Raw genomic sequence first — 24,859 nt, forward strand, 5'->3', positions numbered from 1 at the left:
TGAGAAGGCTCAATCTCAATCCCCAAAACATAACTCCTGCTTTCCGTCCAATTATCATTCTCATTCATTATTTGCATCTTTGGAAAGCTGATGTTGCACATCCTTGTACCACCATGGACACAAGTAAATTGTAATAAAAAATGGGCACGAGGAAAAGACAGATGATGTGCATCCCTGTAATCTAAGGTAACACTTTATATTGCTGCTACAACTACTGAAAAGCAGTTATTTCTTGGAGAGAGTTTTCTCATTCATACTTCCCTCGCCTGCTCAAATTCAAGTAGATATGTCCAAATTAATGTCGATCCTATAGCAGAAATGATAGGTCAGCATGAAGCAATTGATGACTCAAAGCTAGCCAAATGACATGAAGGAGGCTATTTACAGAAGTTTTAACCTTTCAAGAATCAATTCATGCAGAACTTGACAAGTTACAAGCCCAAATGTGAGGAATGCTAAAGAGTAAACCAAACTTTGTATGAGGTTAGGGCACATATTCAAGTTTTAAGGTGTCAACATCTCTTAAGGGTTGCTAATACTAAGCACATCAACACTGATGTGCTACTTGTCTCCTCCCATCTCCATGTGGTCGAAGGCATTCCCAGAAAACGAGCTAGAAAAAAAGGTGTAGTTTAGTCTCATCCTTGGAACGACATTTCCTACAAAATAAGCTGTTTGCATCCGAAGCCCAGCATGACAGAACTTTGAAGATTGTTGGAAATAGAATATATCAAAATACAATAATATAAACAAACCTATCTTATACGCAATGTAACATGGGATGAAAAGACCATGCATAAAAAATTGAGTCAACATTTTGCAATATACTAGTGTCATAGAACTAAGAGACAACACGCTGGTCTGGTGCATATAACGAAGATTGCAACATAATTATTACCAGTCGAAGAGATGTCAATGAGTAACTCGTCCCAAAGAAAGATTCATCAGGTGTGAGAAACTTCCAAAGACAATCAAAAAAGAGAAAAAGACACTGCAGTTCATTTATAAGAGATGACAATTCATTCTATAACATTTGGTTCTTTCTAATAGAGCCTCCACAGTTACTCCAAAGGCCAAACAAGCAGGAGAAAACATGGAGTAATCACTGAGTTAGCAAGCATATCTACACAATAAAAGTCCAAGAGAGATGATCGTGGCAAAACATTTATAATCATGATCATCTAAACTTTTTCCAACCATTTGGGGTTGGTTTTATAGATCATAATTTACTAGGTATTCCTATCTAGGGTTGCTTCTATTATTATTATTCTAAGTTTTTCTATATCCTTCACCGCAATCTTTATCTATACTAACGTAGATCCTGTTTATTTCTTACAACTTTGAAATAAATTAGAGTACCACTCCATCAAAGGCTATTTAGATCTTCACAATACAAGTTTATAACTGTACCACGGCACACTACTTGATGTACATCAAATCCGCTGGTCCAGAAACCAGAACAAACATGAATTAAATCAAACAATAGCAGTGGAAAAGAAAATTTGGGAAAGGTACATTGAGGTTTCGTCGGGCAAGTCAAACTTTGACAAACAATACGTAAAATTGAAGGTTTCAAACAAATAAGCAAGTCAGAAGGTTAAAAAAAGAAAATCATGATTCTTGAATAAATTCAGTCATACCAAGAAATGTTGTTACTTCATCTCAGAAATTCTTCGCATCCATCCAATGGTGAAGATTTAGCACCCACACTGAGATCCAACAACAAAGCCAGATGGCTCTTTTCTTTGGTACCTATTCTAGCAAGCACTTTCTTGTCCCTGCTACATGCTTCACGCTAGAGGTGAAAGCGGACTCAATATCCACCGAGAATCTTTTTTGCGTTCTAATTTATCGAGAAAGTAGATGTGGATACGAATAAACAACTATTCATCACTAAAAACCCACCCTTTTTGCTTCCTAGAACAATTGTTTATTTATCATCATTTCCTCGAGTTCAAAAGCATTTTCCACCTCTGTATAACTCTAATAATCCAATCATCGATTCAATAGAATTCACCATTTATTGCACCTCTTTCCACAACTTCTATAGTCAGCTCTGTAAATATCCATCACTAATATTTCACTTCAGATCTGCTCCATTCCGCCGTTCCACATGCATAATATGTTATATAGGCTAGGCTTAGTCCACTGGCTATTAATCAGTCTCCGAGATAAGAAGGCACAAGACAAATGGCCACTCTATCACTTTAATTAGATTTCGCTTGCCATACAGTAACAGAGTGTGCTTTTCATTACAAACAAAGCTTCAGCACCTATGATTGTATGATGCTAATTCCATCCCTAACCATATTCCCCTTCAGAAGTTGGCTGTCCAGTTGTGGTGGCTAAGCCGGGGCTGGGGCTGCTGATAGGCCCCAACCTGGGGTCCTCGAGCTGGCCCCCCAACCCCAACGCTCCCACCCACGGCCGGTCCAACCAATTGATGGGGACTCGCAATAGAGGCTGGCTGCGGCGGATGGTACAAGTCTGGGTATTGTACATGAGATGATGGTGCTGCAGCATTAAATGAAGCATGGCCAGCATGGCTTGCCATGAAAGCTGCATGAGGTGCTTGCCCTGATAAACTGTAGTATGGTGCAGATTGCAAGCTCAAAAGCTCCCGTGGTGTCTGAATCCAAATGTCAGATGCATCTGCCTGTAACATCACAGGAAACCAGATTGCATTAAATCATGGATCAAGTCATTCACTACTGGGAGGGGGAACATCAATTTTGTATTGCCAAGGTTAAGATTTTGGTTCCAAGCATGTTTCATCCATAGCCAGCCATGACATCAAGTATAGAAGTGTAGCATCATCATCAAATGAAGAGAGCATAAAAAAGTGACAATCAACCAAGTATATAACTGCCAAATTCACTGGACTGGGCAAGAAATTCTTGTATGAGATTCATTCTAAACCATAAATAATATGCTGCAGATTGGGTCATACCTGAGGCGTTGGAACATAAAGACTGTTTTCTTTGTATTTGATCCGGTTCATGTCTTCAAGGCCGGTAGCACTGCCAAGAGGACCAGGAGAACCTATGGTGAAGCCAGCTGGATTGGCATAGTTTCCGTACCCAGTTGGGCTTCCTATAGGAACTGGTTTGTACTGTGAAGTAGCATACTTCATGCTACCTGGGGTTATGTGTGAATTTGTTCCAGGCACCAGAAAATAGTTGTTCCCATTTGACGGATGAGGATATGCAGGGTTGCTTGAATAGTTAGGCATGGCCATTGGTGGGACATACACCGGAGAGAGGATATGACGATATGGCACAAAATTAGGGTAGTGTGGGATGTGAACTTGTGGGTACAGCTGAGCTATCGGCTGCTGCTGCTGCTGCGGCTGAACTGGTGGCTGCTGCTGAACCATGGTGATGCTTGAAGAAGGGCTGCTGCTCGCTGCATGTGAGTTCTGGACCTGCAGCGGAAAATGTGTTGAACAGACACAATAATTAATGATACTCAAAAAAGTAGTGATCGTGAACAGAAATATGAACTTAAAGATGCCACTAAAACAGATCCTGAAATTCTGATAATAGTGGACCAAAATAAGGATTGAAATCTTGCCGAAATTATAATGATCCCCGACCAAAACTTTTGGTTTCAGTCAGCTTCGGCCAGTTTTGGGTAGAGGAATTGTGTCATGGGGGAGAAAGAAAAGGAAAAGTTCCAGATAAACCATCATTATCAGTTTTTGAAACCAAAAGGGAAAAAAATCATGGTCCAAATGAATCCACTGTTATCAGCTTTAGAAACCAATAAGGACAAAAAATAATGGAATGCAGGGATGAAAATATTCTTGCCAGAATGTACATCCAAGCTTTACAATAGTAAAGATGAATATCCTTAGTTGATACCATTTCTTCTACTAATCAATATACCAGCCTTAGATGATTTAAAGCATAACAAACAGTAAAAAATATTACATAGCCAAGAAAGCAATGAAGAAGACATCTGAATAGGCTGGGAGGCAAGCAAAGTACCTCAGATGGTGAAGACAAACCTTGTAAGCGCACATTATTTTCCATAGCCGTCCTAAAAAATGGGGCATCAAAACTCATTTGGGGGTCGTATGCCTGTTTCAAAGTAAAAGGACACCATTTTATATGTTGTATATTATCTTCTTAAAGCAGATACCAAACTTATAATTAAATTGTAAAACGTGGCAACATATCTTGGAAAACTGCCATCCACTGTCTTGAGTACCATTCACATTTAAAACACAACAGATTCTCAATATACTTGATAGTTGGACATACTGAGAAACTTGGCAGGTCTGATTGATTTTGGAGCTGCTGTGGTTCCACTGAACTATAGGGAGGGCTGTCCATTTCGACCAACCCGATATCTTCAAAACTCTCAATATTTTGAGGACTTGAGGACTCACTATTTCCAGGTCGCGCTTCCTCATATTCTGTAGATGATGTGGTAGAGTTAGGTTGGGAGATTCTAGCTTGGCCATCCACAACATCTCCTTGGTTATCAGCAGAGGCATCCTCACTGGAGCCCACTCGGCCAGTTGCTAATATACTGCCAGACATCTAGGTAAATATAAGTATACTACTGTATCTAGAACCAAAACTCAAAAAAGCAACTACAGCCTCCACAATAGTAGCAGCAGATGAGAAAAGGCATCTAAGCCCTCAACTTCAAATGTTTTTTTTTTAAAGAAATCAAATAACAAGTCAAGCAACCTATATAACTCCTGCATTGGATAGTTAAAGCTGAGAAGTTAGATAAAGCACATAAGCTGACAATATTAATTTTTGAGCATTATGAGATACTAATACCTAAATGGTTATTGTAGAAAGTACAATCAGATTATAAGGAAAAAAAGGCATTACCTTAGAGTAGGTTCATTACTCATCTCTTGTGCATTTTCAAAAGCCTGAGAAGTGGATGTGTACCCCTTAGCAGAGTCAAAACCAGCTCCAAAGCTACCAAATGTCAGTCTTGTATGTTCAGACTCCGGCACTCGGAGATGCAGCGGCATGATTACATGCTGGGTTTCCAAAATGTGGACTCGCGAAAGTTTCTCTGACAAGCCAGGAACATCCACTGGGTTTGAGCTACCAGAACCATCAGCATGCGGAGACGACGAAGATGTTTCAATCACACTAGGCCTAACTGCAGGAGCCTTCTGACTTGATTTTGGTTTCCACTCCAAGTTGGACTGCATAGCTGTTTAACCCGATATCAAAAGTTGTAACAATATCAGTACAACAGACGTAATTGTTCCGTCTGCCCAGGCTTGACAAATTATATCATTTAAAATATATAAGCTAGCATCTATAAATTCAAGCCCAAATTTGTACGCACAAATTAACCTTAAAGCCTCATAAATATTTCTTAGAAAGAAAAAATTTCCTTGTTATTTGTTATGTATAATTTGTTATTTGCATTATCCTTGTTCAGTAGAATTATATAAAGTGAGAATCCTTAACAATTAGATCAAAGTGGAATATGAACAGTTTGAAACAATGTATTTCACCAATGGCTTGAACATAGTTGATAATAAAGATCAACATTTACTTCTTACTAACAATCTCACATTTTTAGGAAGGGATGCATCTCCCAAGCCAATAAATCAATGACTAAAAAAAACGGCTCAAACTACAAATGTTCCTGCCCTCTTCAAGGCTTCAATACCACTAATTGTATTATTCCCAATAGATAAGAAGTGAATCCTTCACATCATTTTGTTATTAAGTCAACTGATCAGGGTTTTAAATACCACTACCAAACCCCATACCATTTTTCCATAGAATGGTATGGTACAACTATTGATAGTATGCACCAAAACTGACAGTTCCATAAAAAATGAACTACTAGTACGCATCGGCAAGTTGGTAAGGTACTGTTGGAACACTGCTATGGAACCATATGGATGGCTCGTACTGGTATACATGCAATCAGCATCCAAACACCCATTTCAGTGCTGATTTCATGCAAAAAATTATTGGTAACGATTGTACAGTACTGTTCTGGTGGTTTTTGAATCCACGCAACCGATGCATTCTCTCTAATTCATAGACAGCAAATAGCATCACATAAAAGCTTATAGCTATCCCAAAATATATGTTAGGAATTAGTGCCAAGACTATATAATGTAGATTTAGTAAAGTTAAAACCACCTTGAAATCGAGTAATCCAATGTTTTGAAAATTGAAACATCGATGTATCATAGTTTATCTATCGAAACAACCTAACATGAATGGTATACAACAATGTGAACAAGCCAAGAATCCTTTGTGGTATCCCATTAATGTCAAACTCTAATAAGGTTTGCTCTCAAGAAAACTCACAATTCTTGTGCTCTATATGTAATAAAATAACTCAAGAATCATAGGATAGCAGCAATGCACATGACGATGGAGATTTATCTGAAAAAATGAAGGCTGGCCACTTAGAAGATGATGCACAGGTCAAGTAGCTTAACCACTGTCAGAATTTACATCTGTTCATGAAGTCCTTGTAATAGCCCTTACTCCATTTTTTGAGCAAAGAGTGTATACCAAACCTCTCTGGTCTAGCAACAGCACCTTTTTCTTTCAGCAATGCATCAATATTGTTTAGTCCACATTTAATGTGCATCACTAATTTACCTTATCTCTGGAAGCACCTAAATCAACCACTTCCCAAGAGATGAAGAATTTGCAGTGAAATCTTTTCAATATTCCTTCCACTTACAATGTATAGATTTCACCAAAGGCATCCGAATTCCAATCATGAACAAGACTACTCAATTATTGCACAGCACTGTTCCGCATCTATCACCTACTTTCCTTGGCATATCTATAGTTTACCAAGAATATGAATATAACCATGACATAAAATATATTACATATAGTTATTAAATGTCCCAGAGCCAAGACATCGTGCATGACTCTTAAAGAAATTCTTACAAAGTGGAAAAGCATGTTCCCAATTAATTAAGGCATTAAGACATGATTCAATAGGGAAGCGAATGGGCTAATCAAATAAAATTCTGCGGCAAATTAACAACTCCAACTAGCCGACCCAAAAATTTCCCGGGCGAATATGATGAATCTTTACTTCATTAATGTCAAACCTAGTGAGATCCTTCTTTCGAAATTCTTTATTGGCTAAGTAACAACCTCTCTCCACCACCAAGAAAGAACTGTCTATAGCACCCCAATAGAAACATCACTCCCTCATGAAACAATAATAGGCCATCAGCAAGCCCTCTCGCTATAAATAGTCCAAACCGCACAACAGGGGAAAGCCTTATCCATGTGACCATGACCAGGGTTGACAGGAACGGTGTGATTTGAGAGGGTGTTAGGACCAGTCAGGTCAACACAACCGTAACCAAGGTAACTACCATCAGTAGTACAAAAACCCTCACACAGGTTTATTGAAAATGTCATTGTTTCATTGGCTTGCATTTCAAACTTTGTAGTTTGTAGGCATATTCCAACAAATAGCTGATTTTAATGGCAACATTCCAATCTTCTGATCCATCCCAAGGCATAAGATAAACAACCTTCCAAGATTAACTAAATCTCCCCTTAGATTACAGTCTCAAAGCAGGACTTCAATTTTATTGAAAGTTATGCTTTCCCCAACAGGCTTAAAATATATCTTCATGACTGTAACCATTATTGCAACACAGAATGTGCCTCCACTTGGTGCACCTAGTCATCCATTACATCCAGCCTTCTCCCAACTAGTCATCCATCAGCTACATAAAAAATTAGCTCCAACTACTAGTTCTCCAAGAGAATGTCAAACTCATAGAATTTCCCGTCAGCATTCTTTGGAAGTCATTCTTTGAACTTTATGCCCTTTACATTCAATTATAAGAGAAGGAATTTGACAAAACAGAAATACTTCACAGAAATTGTATCAGATTTCCTTCAAAGCACAAAGTAAATTTGTTTTGTACATGTACCATGACATACGAATAGAAATATATGATGGCATAGAAGACCAGGCTGTCATTTCATACAGAAATGATGTTAAGATTGCAGAAAATTGTTTCAAAACAGCATTTTAGCAATGGCAATAAAAAGCCTACAGCTATCAAGATTACTGGAGCTTGTATACTGTAACATCAGCGAGGGATGATATGATTGCATGAACGGAAACTAATCAATACTTTTTGAATAAGCATGGAATATGAGATTCACAATTTCTACATAGCACATATCTACAAGAAATGCAGTCTTTTTTATTTTTAAAAAAAAAATCACAAGAATTGTACCTTTCTGATGACCCGCAGGCTGTTGGTAAAGTCTGCTATGGTGTTGACTAGCTGAAAATGACCTGCTAAAAGATGTGCTAGACAAGACATGCTCCGAAGGTGGTGTCTGGATGAGTTGATTGCTCTTAGACACGGCAGCAGACTGAATAGATGATTTTGTGGGCAATGAAGGAACTGAAATGAAACTATGCGAAACAGATGAATGAGTGGTCCGATAATTAGAGGACTGCTTCTGAACACCCACTGCTCCTACTTCACGCCGAATGGTGCCAATTGTTCCAGCTGATCTGGAATCAGATGGAACATGAACTGGATCTGAAGATGACCAGTACAACCCGATGACAGAGTTGGTTGATGTCAATTTAGATTGTGACTTGGAATTGTCATGGGCCTCTTTCTGTGCCTCTGAAGCAGAGGTCTTTGGCTGTGTCTCTTGAGGTAGTAATGGCCTGTGACTGCCGCCTGAGCCTGCATCTTTGGCATGAAATGCTTCAGAATGATGGGGCTCATTTCCACTGCTAGTTGAGATGTCCCCATCCGAGTTTTTGGCAGCGATATTTTTCTGATGTGTTGGAACCCAAGCAGAACTACAGTGAAAATGTATGGATGAACAACCACACCAAAAGATCTAACAAATATTTTATTCTAGTTCGATGGGAACACATGCAAACACTACCAGCATGATTGACAAGGCTGCAGCACAGCAAACAGATCAGTGGCCTCATGATATTATATATCAATAAGAATATCTTTTAATGCCTTGCACATAAACCATATAAAATACAGTATCAGTCTGATAAGTTATTGTGGAGGATAATAAAATGTATGCATCTACATTCTGCACAGTTTTCTGAAGAAAGCTGCTATTACCCACCCCCACCCAACAACAAAAAAAAGGGGTATGAAACATAAAACAAAAATGACACCATACTCTTGATGCGTAAGGGATAGTAAAAAATGAAACAAATAGAATCAAGATGAAATAGAGCATTTGAACTTACAAAAATAAGAAAAAAAATCAGCAAATGCAATTTCATGTATTCACCACATTCAGATCACTTGGGAAAGGTGGGCATCTTAGAAAGTTAACATGTAATCACTGTAAGAATATTAAGCTTACAACTTAATATTCTTGCAGTTATTACATGTTAACTTTCTAAGAAGTAAAAAGAGATTAAGAATGTGCTATGTAGAAGTAAACCTGAAAAAATGATGCAAAATTTTGACAAAAGAGTTAAATAAGATTAAGAATATGCTATTTAGAAACAGATATTTCAGGGCACGGCACAAGAGTATCTGGAAAACAATTTCCATTTGCCAATGATTGATTTTTTTTTTTTTTTTAAAGTTAAAAATCCAGTCACGTTACTGTCAGATAAAATAGCTAAATTGGTTCAAAGCTGAAAAACTTAAACGAAAGAGATGGGGGAGAGAAATAGGAAAACAAATGTAATATAAACAAAACAGAAATGACAAAGAAATTAAGTTGTTAACAACCTAAGGAGGAAAAATGACCATGTCGGTCCACCATCTTGGGGCCCTTGACCCCATAACAGACTAATTCTATGGGTGTGCTATGACCATAAATTTCATAGAAGGCGGTCTATGTCAAACAAGAACCAGCCAATTATTTGTTCCCAGTTAATGTTTCAAGTTTACACGGTTTAGTCTAACAAGGAAAATTGCCAACAGAAGTCAAGTAGGAGTTTTTTCGAGAAAAACGGTTGGCCTTCATGGGTTAGTAAATGTTGTTTGACGACATACCAGAATTCACTTTTCAGCTTCTTATGCAGATGCCCTACATATATGCAAAATAGCTATCAAAGTCACTCAGGAAATCTAAGGGAGCATTTGATAAGCCTGGTTGTGTAATGCATGTAGTCAAGTTACATGAGGCTTTAGTTGCTGCATTTGTAAGTTGTAACAATATTTCCGATGTTTGGTTTAGTCGGTTTTTACTTACAATAAAATACAATCTCATGTATATTTGCTTGTAAAAAAAAACTATAACTGTATTTGGTCATATTAAAGAAGTACTAATTATGTCTCCACCAACACCGTCCTTGCTGGGACTTCATTATAAAGATGCCTATAAAGCCTTTTCCAATTGTCATAGTTTGTCTTAAAGCATATTTGACCATACGGCAAAGATGCTGCAAAAAGGGCCCAATTAAGTTACGGGTCAAACGGGATTGAAGAGTTGACTATGTCTAGCTAGCACTGCACATGAGGTTCAGGTTCAATCCCGGGGATGAACAGTTTCTGATTTATGATCCATGAAGCCTATGATAGATTGGATTTAAGTGCTGATTAATTTCAGATTAGATCTGAATTAATTAGACTTAATTGGGCTCAAAATCCAAGTTAGACTTGGTGCAAAAGTCTTAAAGAGTTTGAAATTGACAGCCTTTCGAAATTATTTCGAACCAGCTTCGAATTGGATTCGAATCGGACCCTTTTTAGATGAGATATGAGGAATCTTACTTGCACTGAGATTCCTTCCTCTCTTGGGCCGACCAGCACCTAAAATGGTGCTGGTTGTGGGCATCCCATGTGGGTGTGGAATTGGGTGCTTTGTGGTTGCCATATGTGATGGTAATTCTATCTCATGTAGCAGTCTTTCTTTCATGAGTATTGGACTGATTCAAAACATGTTTGAATTAGAAGTCCTATACTTATTGGGTCATAGAAATTATCTATAAATAGAGAGGATCTCTGCTTATGGATGCATAGCAAACAAATCATATTGAGAGAAAAGAGAAAGAGAGAGAGAGGCGTGAGAAGAGGATGCCCCCTTTCTTCCTTGGCGTCACCCCTTCCTTGCCACCCATCTCCTCCTTGCCGTGGGCCCTCCCTTAGGCATCCCCCTTGCTGGTGTGAGGCATCACACCAGCACCTCTCCTTCTTTGTTTGATTGAGTTGCGAAGGTGATTTGATCGAAGTTCATCCCGCTTTCCTGCGTTTCTGACGTGCATGCGAAGTAGAGTATCTGCACTTCCAGGCTTCCACAAAGGTTGGTTCCAGATTTTTGGAGATTTAATCTCCTATTCTGCTACTATCTAGATAAGGATTTGATCTTTATTTTTATAGATTTGTAGAAAATTTTTAGATGCAATCCTGATTGCCTGAAAAGAAATAGTTTCCCTTCCCTTCAATTGGTATCCAAGCTTTAGTGAAGAGATCGACTAGGTTCTCTTTTCCGTCGATCTTCTGAAGCTCGACGTCATCTCGATTCACAATCTCTCGTACCAGATGATAACGGCGCAGAATATGCTTGGTGTGCTGGTGCGACTTTGGTTCTTTCGCCTGAGCTATGGCACTGGAGCTGTCACAATACAATAGGACAGGACCATCAATAGAAAGTGTAACCTCAGCTCAGTGATGAATTTTTACAACCACACCGCCTCCTTTGCAGCATCCGATGTAGAATTGTATTCTGCTTCGCATACAGAATCAGCCACAGTATGTTGCTTGAAACTCTTTCAGCAAACAGCTCCTCCATTCAAAATAAATACATAGCTCGACACACTTCTGCTGTCATCACAATCTAACTGAAAACTGAAATCAGTATATCCCACAAATTTCAGATCAGTGTCTCCATAGATAAGCCATTGATCTTTAGTATTTTTCAAATCGCTTTCGCAATCTTCCAATGCTTCTCACCCGGATCAAACTGGTACCTACTCACTACCCCTAGTAAATAGACTACATTCGGTCTCGTACACGACATAGCGTACATGATAGATCCCATTGTCAAAGTATATGATATTCTACTCATACGCTCTCTCTCCTCAGGAGTTGTCGGACAATCCTTGAAGAGAGTAATTTCATTGTCTATCGGAAGATAGTCTCTCTTAGAATTATCCATGTTGAACTTCTTCAACACGATATCGATGTACGTGAATTGAGACAATCCGAGCAACCTTCTAGATCTATCCCTATAGATCTTCATCCCTAGGATATAGGATGCTTCTCCAAGTCTTTCATGGAGAAGCAATCAGGATAATTGAAGGTTCACAATAAGTGCTTCTCCAAGAGCTCTGATCCTCGAAAAGTCAATGGAAGGGAAGGAAAACTGTTTCCCTTCAGGCATCCAGGATTGCATCTAAAAATTTTCTATAAATCTATAAGAATAAAGATCAAATCCTTACCTGAATAGCAGTAGAATAAGAGATCAAATCTTCAAAAATCTGGAATCAATCTTCACGGAGGCCTGAAAGTGCAGACCCTCTACTTCGCATGCACACTAGATAATGCAGAAAAACGGGATGAACTCCGATCAAATCACCTTCGCAATCTAATCAAATAAGAGAGGAGATATGCTGGTGTGATGCCTCACACCAGCAAGGGGGATGCTCAAAGAAGGGCCCACAGCAAGGAGGAGATGGGTAGCAACGAAGGGGTGACACCAAGGAAGAAAGGGGGCGCCCTCTTCTCACGCATCTCTCTTTTCTTTTAATCTGATTTGTTTGCTATGCATCCATGAGTAGAGATCTTCTCTATTTATAGATGATTTCCATGACCCAATAAATATAGGATTTCTAATTCAAAGATGTTTTGAATCAGTCCAATACTCATGAAAGAAAGACTCCTATATGAGATAGAATTACCATCACATATGGCAACCACAAAGCACCCAATTCACACCCACATGGGACGTCTACAACCAGCACCATTCCACGTGCTGGTCAACCCAAGGAAGGAGGGAATCCCAGTGTAAGTAGGATTCCTAATATCTCATCCAAAAAAGGTCCGATTCGAATCCAATTCGAAGTTGGTTCGAAACAATTTCGAAAGACTGTCAATCCCAAACTCTTTAGGACTTTTGCACCAAGTCTAACTTAAATTTTGAGTCCAATTAAGTCTAATTAATTCAGATCTAATCTGAAATTAATCAGCACTTAAATCCAATCTCTCACAAGCTTCATGGATCATAGATCAAAAACTGTTCATCCCCGAAATTGAACCTGAACCTCATGTGTAGTGTTAGCTAGACACAATCAACTCTTCATCCCGTTTGACCCATAACTTAATTCAATGCAGTTTGACTCGCAGGATTTTGGTCAACTTCTGATAATCCAACACTAGAGAAGAGCCATCTCCTGCAACTGCAATTCGCTTACACCAAGTAGCTGCATCTGAACACACACTAAAAGGAACCAATTTCAAATGAAACCACTGTATGGCATATATTTGTTTCATTAAAAGAACAAATAAATAAATCCCTGTCACTTCTCCATCAAGATATGTCATCCAAATGAGTTAGCTTGATATGCTGTTGTTTCTGCAATAGCTTGTATTATTCACTCTTTTCCTGATTTCTTTGATCAGACTACATGCAGCCAATGCACCTGAACACTCAAATTTTTGGGACTTTTGGAGTGCAACTATTTCGAGACACATGGATAGAATATGGCATAAAAGGACACTGCAAGGAAGCCCAAAAACAGAGTTTGCTGCTTATGTCAGCTAAAAGTTTTGCTACTTGGAACTGTCTGCTAGAAAGATCCTATTTAGTGCAGTTATGGTGCCTCAATTCTCTATAATTTTAGGTGTTGAACAATTTCAGCTTGACTTTAGACACTTCTAGCAAGGATCATCAGATCAAACTTTTTCCTTTTTCTTCCAACTCATATGAAACAGAATAGAATGCAAGCTTCTGGATAATGTTACCACAGGCTAATACTTAATCTAGCAGCCCAAATATCAAAAATTTGTTCCTCATTTAATTTTAAATATTCATACATAAAAAGTGCCTCATTATTTTTTTTAAAGGTTCCCGGTTTGAAACTTTTGAAACAGAGGACATACATGCACCAATTGCCTCGTAATGATGTTTGAGAAGCACTGAGGATGCAGCCAAAAAAGCAGAAGGAAAAAAAAAGAAAAGAAAAGAAAAAGTACTTGCTATATTTGGATCCTGTACAAGTGAGGAAAAGAAAATGAAAAACTGAGGAAATCTGTCAACATGGGTAATCTCAACATAGAAAAAGTATATACTGAAGCCATGTTTGGTTGCTGCAAGAGCAAGGGAAAATTTTCCCTAGCTCTTCTGCAATGAAGATTTGCATGGGGAAATCTACAAAAATAAAGCTGTGAACAATCAACAGTTATTGCCATAAGAGTGCCTCGTCCACAAATTGCTTCTACCAAACATGGTTAACATATTCATAACATGACATGATTTTAAATTTTATCTAGAACATTTTATTTTAGGTAAACTTCAAATTTCTGAAATACTAATAAGTACTTCAATTGAGATGCCAAAACAGGCTTTACCTTGTCTCAGACTGGTTTTAGTACCTCAGAGTGACATGAATATGATTTTGTTCAAGATATATTGTTTCGATGAAATCTGAAAACTGAGATGAACAAGAACTAGGGGAAAGAAAAGATAATCACACCTCTTCTCCAGAACATCTGATACAACTTGTTCACCGCCAGAAGCTGAATGTTGAATGGACTCTGGCTTAACATCCGCACTGGCACTTTGGTTCACTCTGTTGTCCCTCACAATACGAAATTCTTGCCTGATTCCTGCATCTAGTCATATCTTATCCTTCAGATATAAATTCATAAACGTAATTATAGCATTAAGAGCCATTCAAACCTCTGACAATGTGGACCATTCTGTAAAAAGACAGGTTTTAATATAGATCAAAGTTCCAGAACAACAATATATATGCATGAGATATTTTTTTACAGCAAGAAAAAACATTTATACAAGCAAAGCATCGAATTAGCAAAGCATGGCCAGACTTCTTTCAAATAAATTACTTGTTTATATCCATATTGAGTGCCACACAAGTTATCATTTGACATCAGTAAAAGCACAAACAGCACATAGAAGTACTGAAAAAAGGAATAAGCAAGCACAAGGGCCAACAGGTTCATAAATGACACACAGACAATATTCAGTTATTCATGCTTACATTCTCCTTTTGAATAACTAGTATTACTATTATCTACATGCTTACATTCTCCTTTTGAATAAATTTTGATGCACACACAAGTTATCATTTGACATCGGTAAAGCACAAACAGCATGCAGAAGTACTGAAAAAAGGAATAAGCAAGCACACGTACCAATAGGTTCATGAATGACACAGACAATATTCATGCTTACATTCCCCATACCTATCTAGTGAATAAACATCCAAGCAATGGCAAAGAAATAAATATTACTATCGACTTATGGGCAAGGAAAGAGCCCGATTCTCCTCTAATTTAAATATGCAAGAAACCGGTGCACAATATGTAGATTAAGAACAAACAGCGAAGACGAGTAAAAGACATGCTCATCAATAAATATGATGTCATAGCTTCTAGTGGGTTTTAAGTTATGGCTGAAACAGCTCCAATTCAGCTGAAATGGATCAGTTTCGGCCAAAACCTTCTGAGACTCACCAATATTTTTGGTTTCAGCCAGTTTTGTTTGGTTTTACCCTTAGTTTCAATCAAAACTGACCAAGATTGTTATTTCTTGTTAAATAGATGTTCAATGACTATAACTAGCAGACAATAGAAGTTCCTAGGAAGCTTAAAATCTCTGAAATGATTGGCTTATTGTCTAGATTAAGTGCATCTGTTCCTAAAGTGCGTGTGAGCATGTGTGTGTATGTGTGCGTGTGCATGTGCGTGTGTGTGTGTGTGAGAGAGAGAGAGAGAGAGAGAGAGAGTGGTTGCAGGATTCAGCATATTGGCATAAAAGCATGAATGTGTAATGCTCCAGCCCGCATGTTTAATTTATTAGTAGCACAATGAACACCGCAATCAAGTAAATTTGCATGCACCAAAGGTATAAAGCCATTTTAAAAACGTGATGGAACACATTCGCATGATTTAATAAACTACCTACATTAAACTTTAAGCAATATCATTTTGTCTTATGCATGAGCACTGTTGAAAGTTTTGACATGTACACTATACCATTATGTGACAGTGATGTCAAGTTTGATAAATAGAGAACCATAAGTGTCAAAGAACGCCAATATGGAGGTACTTTTTTAAGTCATGAAGATAGTAGAACAACTGCAAAGCAAACTAATAGCTACAATATACTAGGGTCTAGTCAATAGATGAAGTGCCTCAATAATCAAAAAGAATCATTGACAATTTTTAAAAACATGAAGGAACAAGGTTGCATTTGACAATAAGATAATTACTCATACAATATAATGAATGGAAATTAACATGCCTTGATTTACTTTATTGTACCTTAATTTTCTATTTTTGGATTTAATTTTGACCTTTTTGACTAGAACACGGAAACTTGGAGCAAAACCCCAAAATTGAAACTCTACCAAGGGGAATTAAAATGAAACCAAAATCAGGAAAAGCTAAAATTAGAGGTTTATTCTGTACACACAAGCAACAAGCAAAAGTTAAAATTAGATAATAGAAATGACAAAAACTGTCTTTTTATACACGTGCACACAAATAATATGAAATGTTTAAAATTCTGCCCTAATGATACCTAAGAACTTGTGGTGCAGCATAGTCCAACTGATTAACAAGATAGAACAAATTAAAGAAGCAAAACAAGTAATAAATAATCACTCCAGGGCAATTCACCCATACAACAAAGATTACTATAAATCATCAAGCAAATAAACAGTAACAAAAGTGGTCTCCTCTGCAACCACCAGGTTAAATCTAGAGCATCCATTGTGAGATGCAGTGTTTGGTGAAACTTGATACTTCTAATTGATATAGACTATAGCATCTATAGCACAATTCTTATTTCCGCCTTAAAAACAATTATAAAAGCTGACAGGATTTTGAATTACCAGGTGCTGGTTTTCTAGTAAAACCACCTCTCCTAGCATTTCGATCCCCAGATGTGTGAGATTTTGTCCACTGTACATTGTGCTCTATGCGTTTATTAGTATCACCAGAACCCTTATATCCTGTATGCTGAGGTCATGATAAATATATGTATGAGTTAATGCAAAATACAATTCTACTTCATCAAATGCATGGACGAAAGCAGTAAAAAAATTCACATGGAATTAATACAACAAGTTACTCATCATGGTTGCAACAGAAAGGGTGGAGGTTAAACAACTTGCAGAAGAATTTTAATGCTTATTCAACAGATAGATGAAAATGATCACATCATAAAAGTTCTCCAAGGCATGCCATTAAAAAAATTTCAAAATAACACTATTTAAAGCCAACCCAAACGTGGATTTTTCCATTTAATTATGATTCATTGGGCAACAGCTGATACTGTTGCATCATCAGATGTTTTTCATTATATTTTTGAAAAATTTCAAAATAACACTATTTAAAGCCAACCTAAAGGTAGATTTTTCCATTTAATTATGATTCACTGGGCAACAGCTAATACTGTTGCATCATCAGATGTTTTTCATTATATTTTCTTCAAAATGCATCTACTCTTCTTTAAATAAGAAATCCATGAACTACTGGCATCTAATGCTGTCCTTGAAGATAAGAGTCTCCAGAATTAGCCATCACTTATCTTCATTCCTGAAATACCTTAATTTTTTCAACCTCCTTCACTATCTGCATCTCTTTTTGCTGAACCGATACTGCAGGTCATACCAGCCGGCAACCGGTTTGATACAGTACAAATCCTTTCAGTGCCGTTCTAGGGGCATATTGAAAATAGAAAGAGGGGGAGAGGGAGAAAAGGAGGGAGGAAGAGAGAGAAAGGGAGAGGGAGGTAGGAAGAGAGGAAGGGGGAGAGGCTTATCGGTGAAGAGGAGGGAAAGTTTGAATGAAGCGGGGGACCGAGAGCTAAATCTTAACCCTAACCCTAGTGTGGGGGACCGGGGGGGTAGTGCTTACCGATGGCGACCTAGGGGGAAGCGAGCAGCATCCAGCAGCCTCAAACCATTGAAACCCTCAAACAGGGCTTGGGGGGGTATGATCGAAAACATCAGGTAGGGGGGGGGGGTTTTATGACCCAACCTACTCAACTGTTCCAACTTGGTATCGCTTTGGTACAAGCCGAATCACCTAATTCAGGTCGGTTCAGAACAAGCCAAGCCATCCGGATTAGGTCGGTTCAACTATCATTGCTTACCACCTTGTAGTTGCTCCTAAATAATTTTATATAATGTTTGAAAATCAGCTAAATTTTCCAGTATCATTTCTTTGGGATTTCTTTTTTCTAAAAACATCCCAAAATTTTGTGATCTAGTAGGATCCTAGAGTTTATCAGTTTAGTCCAGCTCTTGATCCTTCATCATCTTCATCCTCGTTTTAGCAATTAGGTTAGGCCTGGGCATATATTTTTCTTCATTTCCTTTGTTATGTAGCCTTTCTCCTTTGTTGCCCGCCACTATGTCAATTTGTGTTTCCCATCCTTTTAGCTCATGGATCAGTTTAGTAGTACAGTCTGGTATGGCATTATGTAGCAAGCAGTAAGCCCCTACAGACCGGTGCTTGCATCCCTTGTCTCATGGTTATTCTTCAACGTTTGAACCTTCTTCAAATCTATCTACAGTTCTTTAGATTCAAATGTAATCATGCATCCTTCCTTGTGACATGATTTCCAGCATGTCCTGCACATTTTTAAATTTATCAATTGTCTCGGGTCAATCATCTGTTTCACTTCAAATATCTGACCAGTACATGCTTTCCAAGTGTCAAACTAACAAGGAGTAAGACATGCATTTATCCTAAATAAGTACTCATTTTTTCACTATGTACTTCATCATTTCATTATATTTCTCTTGACATATTTGTTTTTTGGTAATTCCCTTGAAATAGTTCTTTGTTGAAGGAATAGACAATAAGTTTCTCGTTTAATTGAAAACTTAAAAAAAAAAAAAAGTGACGTTCATTAAAGCAAGGTTATGGCAAAATAAGCTTCTAAAGCTCTACCAAACATGGAACTGCCAACGCAAGCTCTTAATAAGCGCCCCTAGATCCTAAGCCTAATTTCAGTGCGGCACCTATATGCCAAACCTCATAAAGAAAAAAGTGTTTTACTTTGACTTCTCCCATAATGCAGCTTTAATGATGAATATGGGACATCATATGAACAATCTGAATATAACTTCTCATAACAAGAGCCCTTGTAACATGAAAACTGCACAATTCCTAGCAAACCTATGGGTTAACAAAGGACAAGGAATGAAAGGGGACCTAACAGGACTTGAAACTTCTAATTCATCAAATCAGAAAATTGAACATAAAAGAACCCATAAACTAACCCATGAAGAGGGTAAGTGACCAAGAGAATAGTCATTTGACTCTATATAATGATCTACCTCATCATCGACACGTGTAAAAGTTTTAGTGATTTTTCAGCATTGTAAAAGGTCAACTAAAAAAAATCCTAAAAAGAAACAAGGTTCATCCCCCCCATGGACGCATTGACATAATCCAAATCTTTGGTTACAAAACACAACTATGGAACAAAATGATGCATAAACTTAGAAAGATAATTATTATTATTATCAATACAAAATTAATTACAATTTACTGCAACTTTATATATTAAACAAAGTCTACAAATATAATCATCAAGCCTTGTCCCAATTATCCCCCATCAGACACGAACTAATTTTCTAACTGTAAAACAACTAGCAAATTGACATGAGTAGGTCATAGCATTTTCAGTGTTTTGCAAACACCTCTCCCCTAAAGGCCAGTTGAATGGTGCAGGAAAAATAACTCTGTCCACATGGACTTCTACACTCTGATCCCGAGAAAGGAGCTCTCAAGATATATATCAGCTATAGTTGGCTAGAAATGCTAGAATCTTTGAAGGCCACAACATGAGCCCACAAACTGTCCTGAGGAAAACTATCCAGCAGGCATTTGACAGTTGGGGACCAACACCACAAGTTGCTCTGATAGCTGGGGAAATTTGGGGCCCAAAAATGCAGCTTCTTCAATGAAACAAGTGATCCACTTAACTTGGGAGGCTCCATCCGGTGGCCTTAAGTTGGGAGTCTCCATCCATTGGCTTCCTCAGGATCAATCATGATGGCAGCGTTATTGATCAGGGTGTTAATGGTGGTACGAATTTCATCATTCGGGATAGCAACAAGAATTTATTAACGGCTGGAGGCTCTCATCTATATGACACTAAATTTCCCATGGCTGGGCTGTGTGGCATGAGAACTGGGAAGGCTTACTATTTGCCATTTCTGTTCTTGGTGCAAGTGGTATCTCCTTAGGAGGCAACTCTCTGAGTGTCATCAACTAGGTTAACAATGGTCCTAGTTCCTCTGATCTGCATCTACTTTCATGACATTTGGATGATAATCTCTACATGGTGCGCTTTCAATGTTGGCATGTCTACAAGGAAGTAGCACCACATAGGGTTTCCATGCATGTTGCTTATCATACGGGTCATTTTGTTTGGGAGACTCTTTGTTACACAAGCCATGAGGATCTTTTGTTTTCTATATCTTATGGATGTATTTACTTTCAGGTATTGCAATCCCCCCCGAAAACAAAAAAACAAAAAAAAAAGGATATATACATGAAATCACGATCCTGCAAATTCACCTTGCTTATTCACAGGATTGCCGCATACATTCATCTCGTTACTTTCCAAAAGTTCCATTTTGAATAAGAGATAGATGATGCATAAGTGTCGCACAAGTTCTTAAAAGACAAAACAAAAAAAAAAAAAATGAAGCTTTGCAAGCAGAAACTAATATAACTAAAAGTAGCATCAAGGACAAGCTATTATGTATTCTATTATCTGATAGGTTTTATCCTATATGTATACAAGATTATATGACATAAAAGCCATAATAACGTTATAGTGGCCATTGTTTTGGCTTAAAATAAGCCCGTCTCACACCCCTGCCCCCTACCCTGCGAAGAAAAAAGGAGTAATACTTGTGCCCACTCATACATACATGAGCAGAAGCACCCACCCCGATACATGCATAGAAACATACCCAAATGCATATATGTAACAGGGATTTAACAAACAGAGGTTATTTTCTTTCCTCGTTATGCAGTGATAGTAACCGTCTCATAACAAGACTAATTGTTACTGACTTTTTAGAATATACCCATGGAGAGTTGGCGTAAAGTTATTAGCCAAACGCAAACATTCAAGTCAAGGAATGGAACATCTTTCATCTAATCCAGTAAAGGAACTATCATATTCATTAAAAATCTTTACCTAGACACCCCTTTGTATCCCCACCAGTATGAAACCTTCCTAAATGTTAATTTCCTATCCCCAAACCTACTTTTGGACATGTGTGCTACTAAAATAATTTTCTTCTTCCCTAACACTTTTCTTTGAGTGAGAAGTATTATTAAGAAAAATGATAAGCATCAGCTCCCACTTGAGTCTTCTTTTTCTAAACAATGTATTTCATCTTATCCACCACTATCCCTTGACCATCTATATCATTTCCCTTCCCAACATTAATTAGCCTTTGGTTGCTATCTTCTAAGCTATAGTTCTTTCCATTTGGACTAATTAAAAATGGGCTACATCACCCTTCTCCATAACATGTCTTATCTATAATTATTCTATCTTTTACTCAAAAAAAATATTTAATCTCCAAATAGTCTAACCTATCAGCATCCATATTCCAAGTGGCAATATGAACTCTTATAGAATTTCCTTCTATCCTGCAATCTTCATTTTCACTGGTGCAAAAACCTGAAAGAATGACATAGCCATGTCTGTTTCTCAACGAGAAAGGTACAGACTTAAAATGTTACTCAAAGCATCAGTTTAGCATGATCAACTAAAAGAGGAAGAGAAAAGTAGCTGCTAAAAGTTTGATAAGATCCTATAACTAGAGAACTAGCAAATATAATATTGCCACATACCTCTTTCTTTTTGTCCCTTTTCCTCTTAACCTCATGAAATGGATCTGCATTGGATAAATAAGATGCATAAACTAGATAAGGTGCCACAAAAACAAATCATTTGCACAATAAAGTGACTATTATTCACCAGGTAGATAACATATTGCCATTTTCACATCAATCATGATATTCACTTAACATCATTGTCAATGTTGTAACATTGGGTTGGAGCACGGATGTCACCTCCCGACTGTATGGTGTCCAACACTACAACCTCAAAAGGCATGATGTCAGCAGGGCTGAAAATGGATTGAGATACCGTTATATCCCTATATGTATCCATATTTCTTCAACGAATATGAACATAGATCAAGATATTAAATGGATACAAAATTTAGTATCCATATTTGTCCTAAAAGGAAATACATACAAACAGGATATTAACCATATCCATATTTGTCCTGAATAGATAAAATACAAGTCAAATATTAGCTAGATCCATAGTTTTCCTATCAAATTAGAAATATGAGTAGGATATTATTTGGATACGAATAGAGATATGACCCGAACACATATTAATAAGTAAAATAAACTGCCTATATAAACTAGAAACACATACATTTAAGCAGAAGATCACCGGTTCAAATTCTAAGTTTTATGATTTATTTTAGGACTTTATTACCAGATATATGGATTTGAATCCAAAAACAAAAAATTGAAATATGAATACAGCAAGATTTATTAATAAGTATCCAAATTCGGATCCGGATCTGATTGGATACCAAATTTTTCCATCCAAATCAGATATTAAAATTCTGATTTTATCTAAATCTGATTTCAGCCCTAGAAGTTGGAGCACTTCCCAACATGAATACCTAGAAATATGAATGTATTTATCTAAGTTCCAAAACTCAGATTTCGTTTCGTTTTCATTCAACCCTACTAAGTCTCAGTCCACAGTTTTGTTAGTTTAGCCAGTTTCAATACCAGCTACATAGTTTTAGCTGAAAATAAATGACTCTATAGAAAGACTTAAAAAATAAAAAATATGTTAAAAAATATATAGGGCTGAGTAAATAACCGAAATCCGAAGAAACCCACCCAATCCGACCAATAAATATCGATTTCGGTCGGTTGAAAGACATAAATCAGGTGGAATCGGGTTGGGGTTTGTAAAAAATCGATTATTTACGATCAGATTTGGTTTCTACACTTTTAACCCATATGAAACCAAACCCAACCGATGTAGTATTTTATAAACTCACTTTCACTTTGGAACGGCATCGTTTAGACTTCAATACTTTATTCTAAAAAATACTTCGTCACTCATTTGGATTCGTGAGAATATTAATGTTGAATTATTGAGGGAAGCACATCAATTTTAGACAATTCTCAAGTGAAAGCTTTCAGATATAGTAGCTTTTAGATGAGTAAATCTTCATTTTTTTCATTTTGTTTTGTACAGGTTCAAAAATAAATCCAAAATTTGTAACTTATAAGATTTAGACCTTTTTTGTATTATACTGAAAAAAATAAATAAACTTAAGTGGGCCAATATTGGACTTAAAATCAATATTGGGTCAACATTGAAGCCCAAACCAATACAACCCATCCAAATCTGCTACAAACTGTTCACTTCGATTTCAAATGATTTATACATGATAAACGATCGGCAACGGGTTGAATTTTCTTCTACCCGATTGGGTTTGGTCGGATGAAATTTTTCTCTTAATCCGACCGAACCCGATCTGTGCTCAGCCCTAAAAATATGAATGTTAAATATGATGAAACCAGTATAGAAAATTTATTGGAGATAGTTTAAGAGTATATTGCCTAATATGTGGTCTATGCAGAACTTACAGCTACCGTAGGCTGATATTTTCAGCAAGTTCATTTAAAAAAAAAACATAGAATTCATATTTCACATAATTTTTAAGTATGGAGATCACTCGGATGTTTAATTATTCGCATATGGGATGCAAAATGCCAATCAAAGAACGAACCTATTAACATATGATCTATAGATTACATTAATAAGAACAGAAATTAATACATATTTTGTTATGCAAGTCATAAAATATTTCCACTTGAAATTCATGAATGCACAGGATCTGGGCCTTTAGAAATGTCAGTTGATATGTCATCAGCAGGATTTTCCCCATGGCCTCAAATTGACATTGTGTCATTCTGGTAGTGCTGATGTATTTCACAAAATAGGTCAAACAAGTCGAAATGAAAGGGCAAAAAAAACACCACATTATCTCCTGGCTTCCATAGGAAAGAAGCTCCAAGAGTGATCCATCTTTCAAGAACAAGTACACCCATTTCAATCGAAAAATCACTAATTTCCTGCACCTTAATGCACTATTTTAAAAAGCGGGTTGGACACCCAACTAAGCGGCTGCCCAAGGCAGATCAAGCCCTACATACCTTGCCTGGGCAATGCGGGCCAAATAAGTTGCTGATCACTAAGCGACGCCTAGATGTGCATCTATACTTAGATGGCTGCTGGACTCAGGCACTTGGGTGGGCTTTTAGCAAGTCGATTAGCTTGGGTTGGGTTTAGTTTTTGACCTGTTATCCAACCCATTAGCTTACATAAATATCTTAGATCCCAACTTTCCCTTTTAAATACGTTTTAAGCAGGTCAGATTAGCTTAGGTAGGATATTAGTTCTTAAACCGCTATACAACCCACTAGCTTATATAAATATCTAAGCCATCCCAACTTTCCCTTTCAAGGGGAGCTGTTACTGGAAAGATCCCTAGGGCCTAAACCCTAAGAGGATGGGAAGAAGAAATATGAATACAGCACCTGGACAGGTTTTTAGAAGGCCAGATTAGCTTGGGTCAGGTA

The 24,859-nt window shown here is 37.4% G+C and overlaps 1 protein-coding gene across 6 annotated transcripts in view; it reads right to left on the minus strand.

Moving 5' to 3' along the window:
* Positions 1–420: 420 nt before the first annotated feature.
* The window catches only part of LOC105041803 (uncharacterized), a 28,762-nt gene continuing 4,323 nt past the window's right edge, over positions 421–24,859 (minus strand). Inside the window, exons 2-10 of one of the 6 annotated variants that reach the window (XM_073253905.1) lie at positions 22,025–22,068; positions 17,023–17,149; positions 14,638–14,776; positions 8,234–8,820; positions 4,851–5,187; positions 4,266–4,536; positions 3,990–4,082; positions 2,951–3,424; positions 421–613 (exon numbers count right to left, since the gene is read on the minus strand). In XM_073253905.1, the coding sequence (XP_073110006.1) occupies positions 548–613; positions 2,951–3,424; positions 3,990–4,082; positions 4,266–4,536; positions 4,851–5,187; positions 8,234–8,820; positions 14,638–14,776; positions 17,023–17,149; positions 22,025–22,068 (2,138 nt within the window). In that variant the 3' untranslated portion in view covers positions 421–547. Of the gene's footprint in view, positions 614–2,172; positions 2,657–2,950; positions 3,425–3,989; positions 4,083–4,265; positions 4,537–4,850; positions 5,188–8,233; positions 8,821–14,637; positions 14,777–17,022; positions 17,150–22,024; positions 22,069–24,859 lie in introns of those variants that run through there. The other 5 variants (XM_029263557.2, XM_029263556.2, XM_010918831.4 and 2 more) reach the window with 5 other exon arrangements.

This window comes from Elaeis guineensis, chromosome 3, assembly GCF_000442705.2.
Source record: "Elaeis guineensis isolate ETL-2024a chromosome 3, EG11, whole genome shotgun sequence".
Taxonomy (NCBI): domain Eukaryota; kingdom Viridiplantae; phylum Streptophyta; class Magnoliopsida; order Arecales; family Arecaceae; genus Elaeis; species Elaeis guineensis.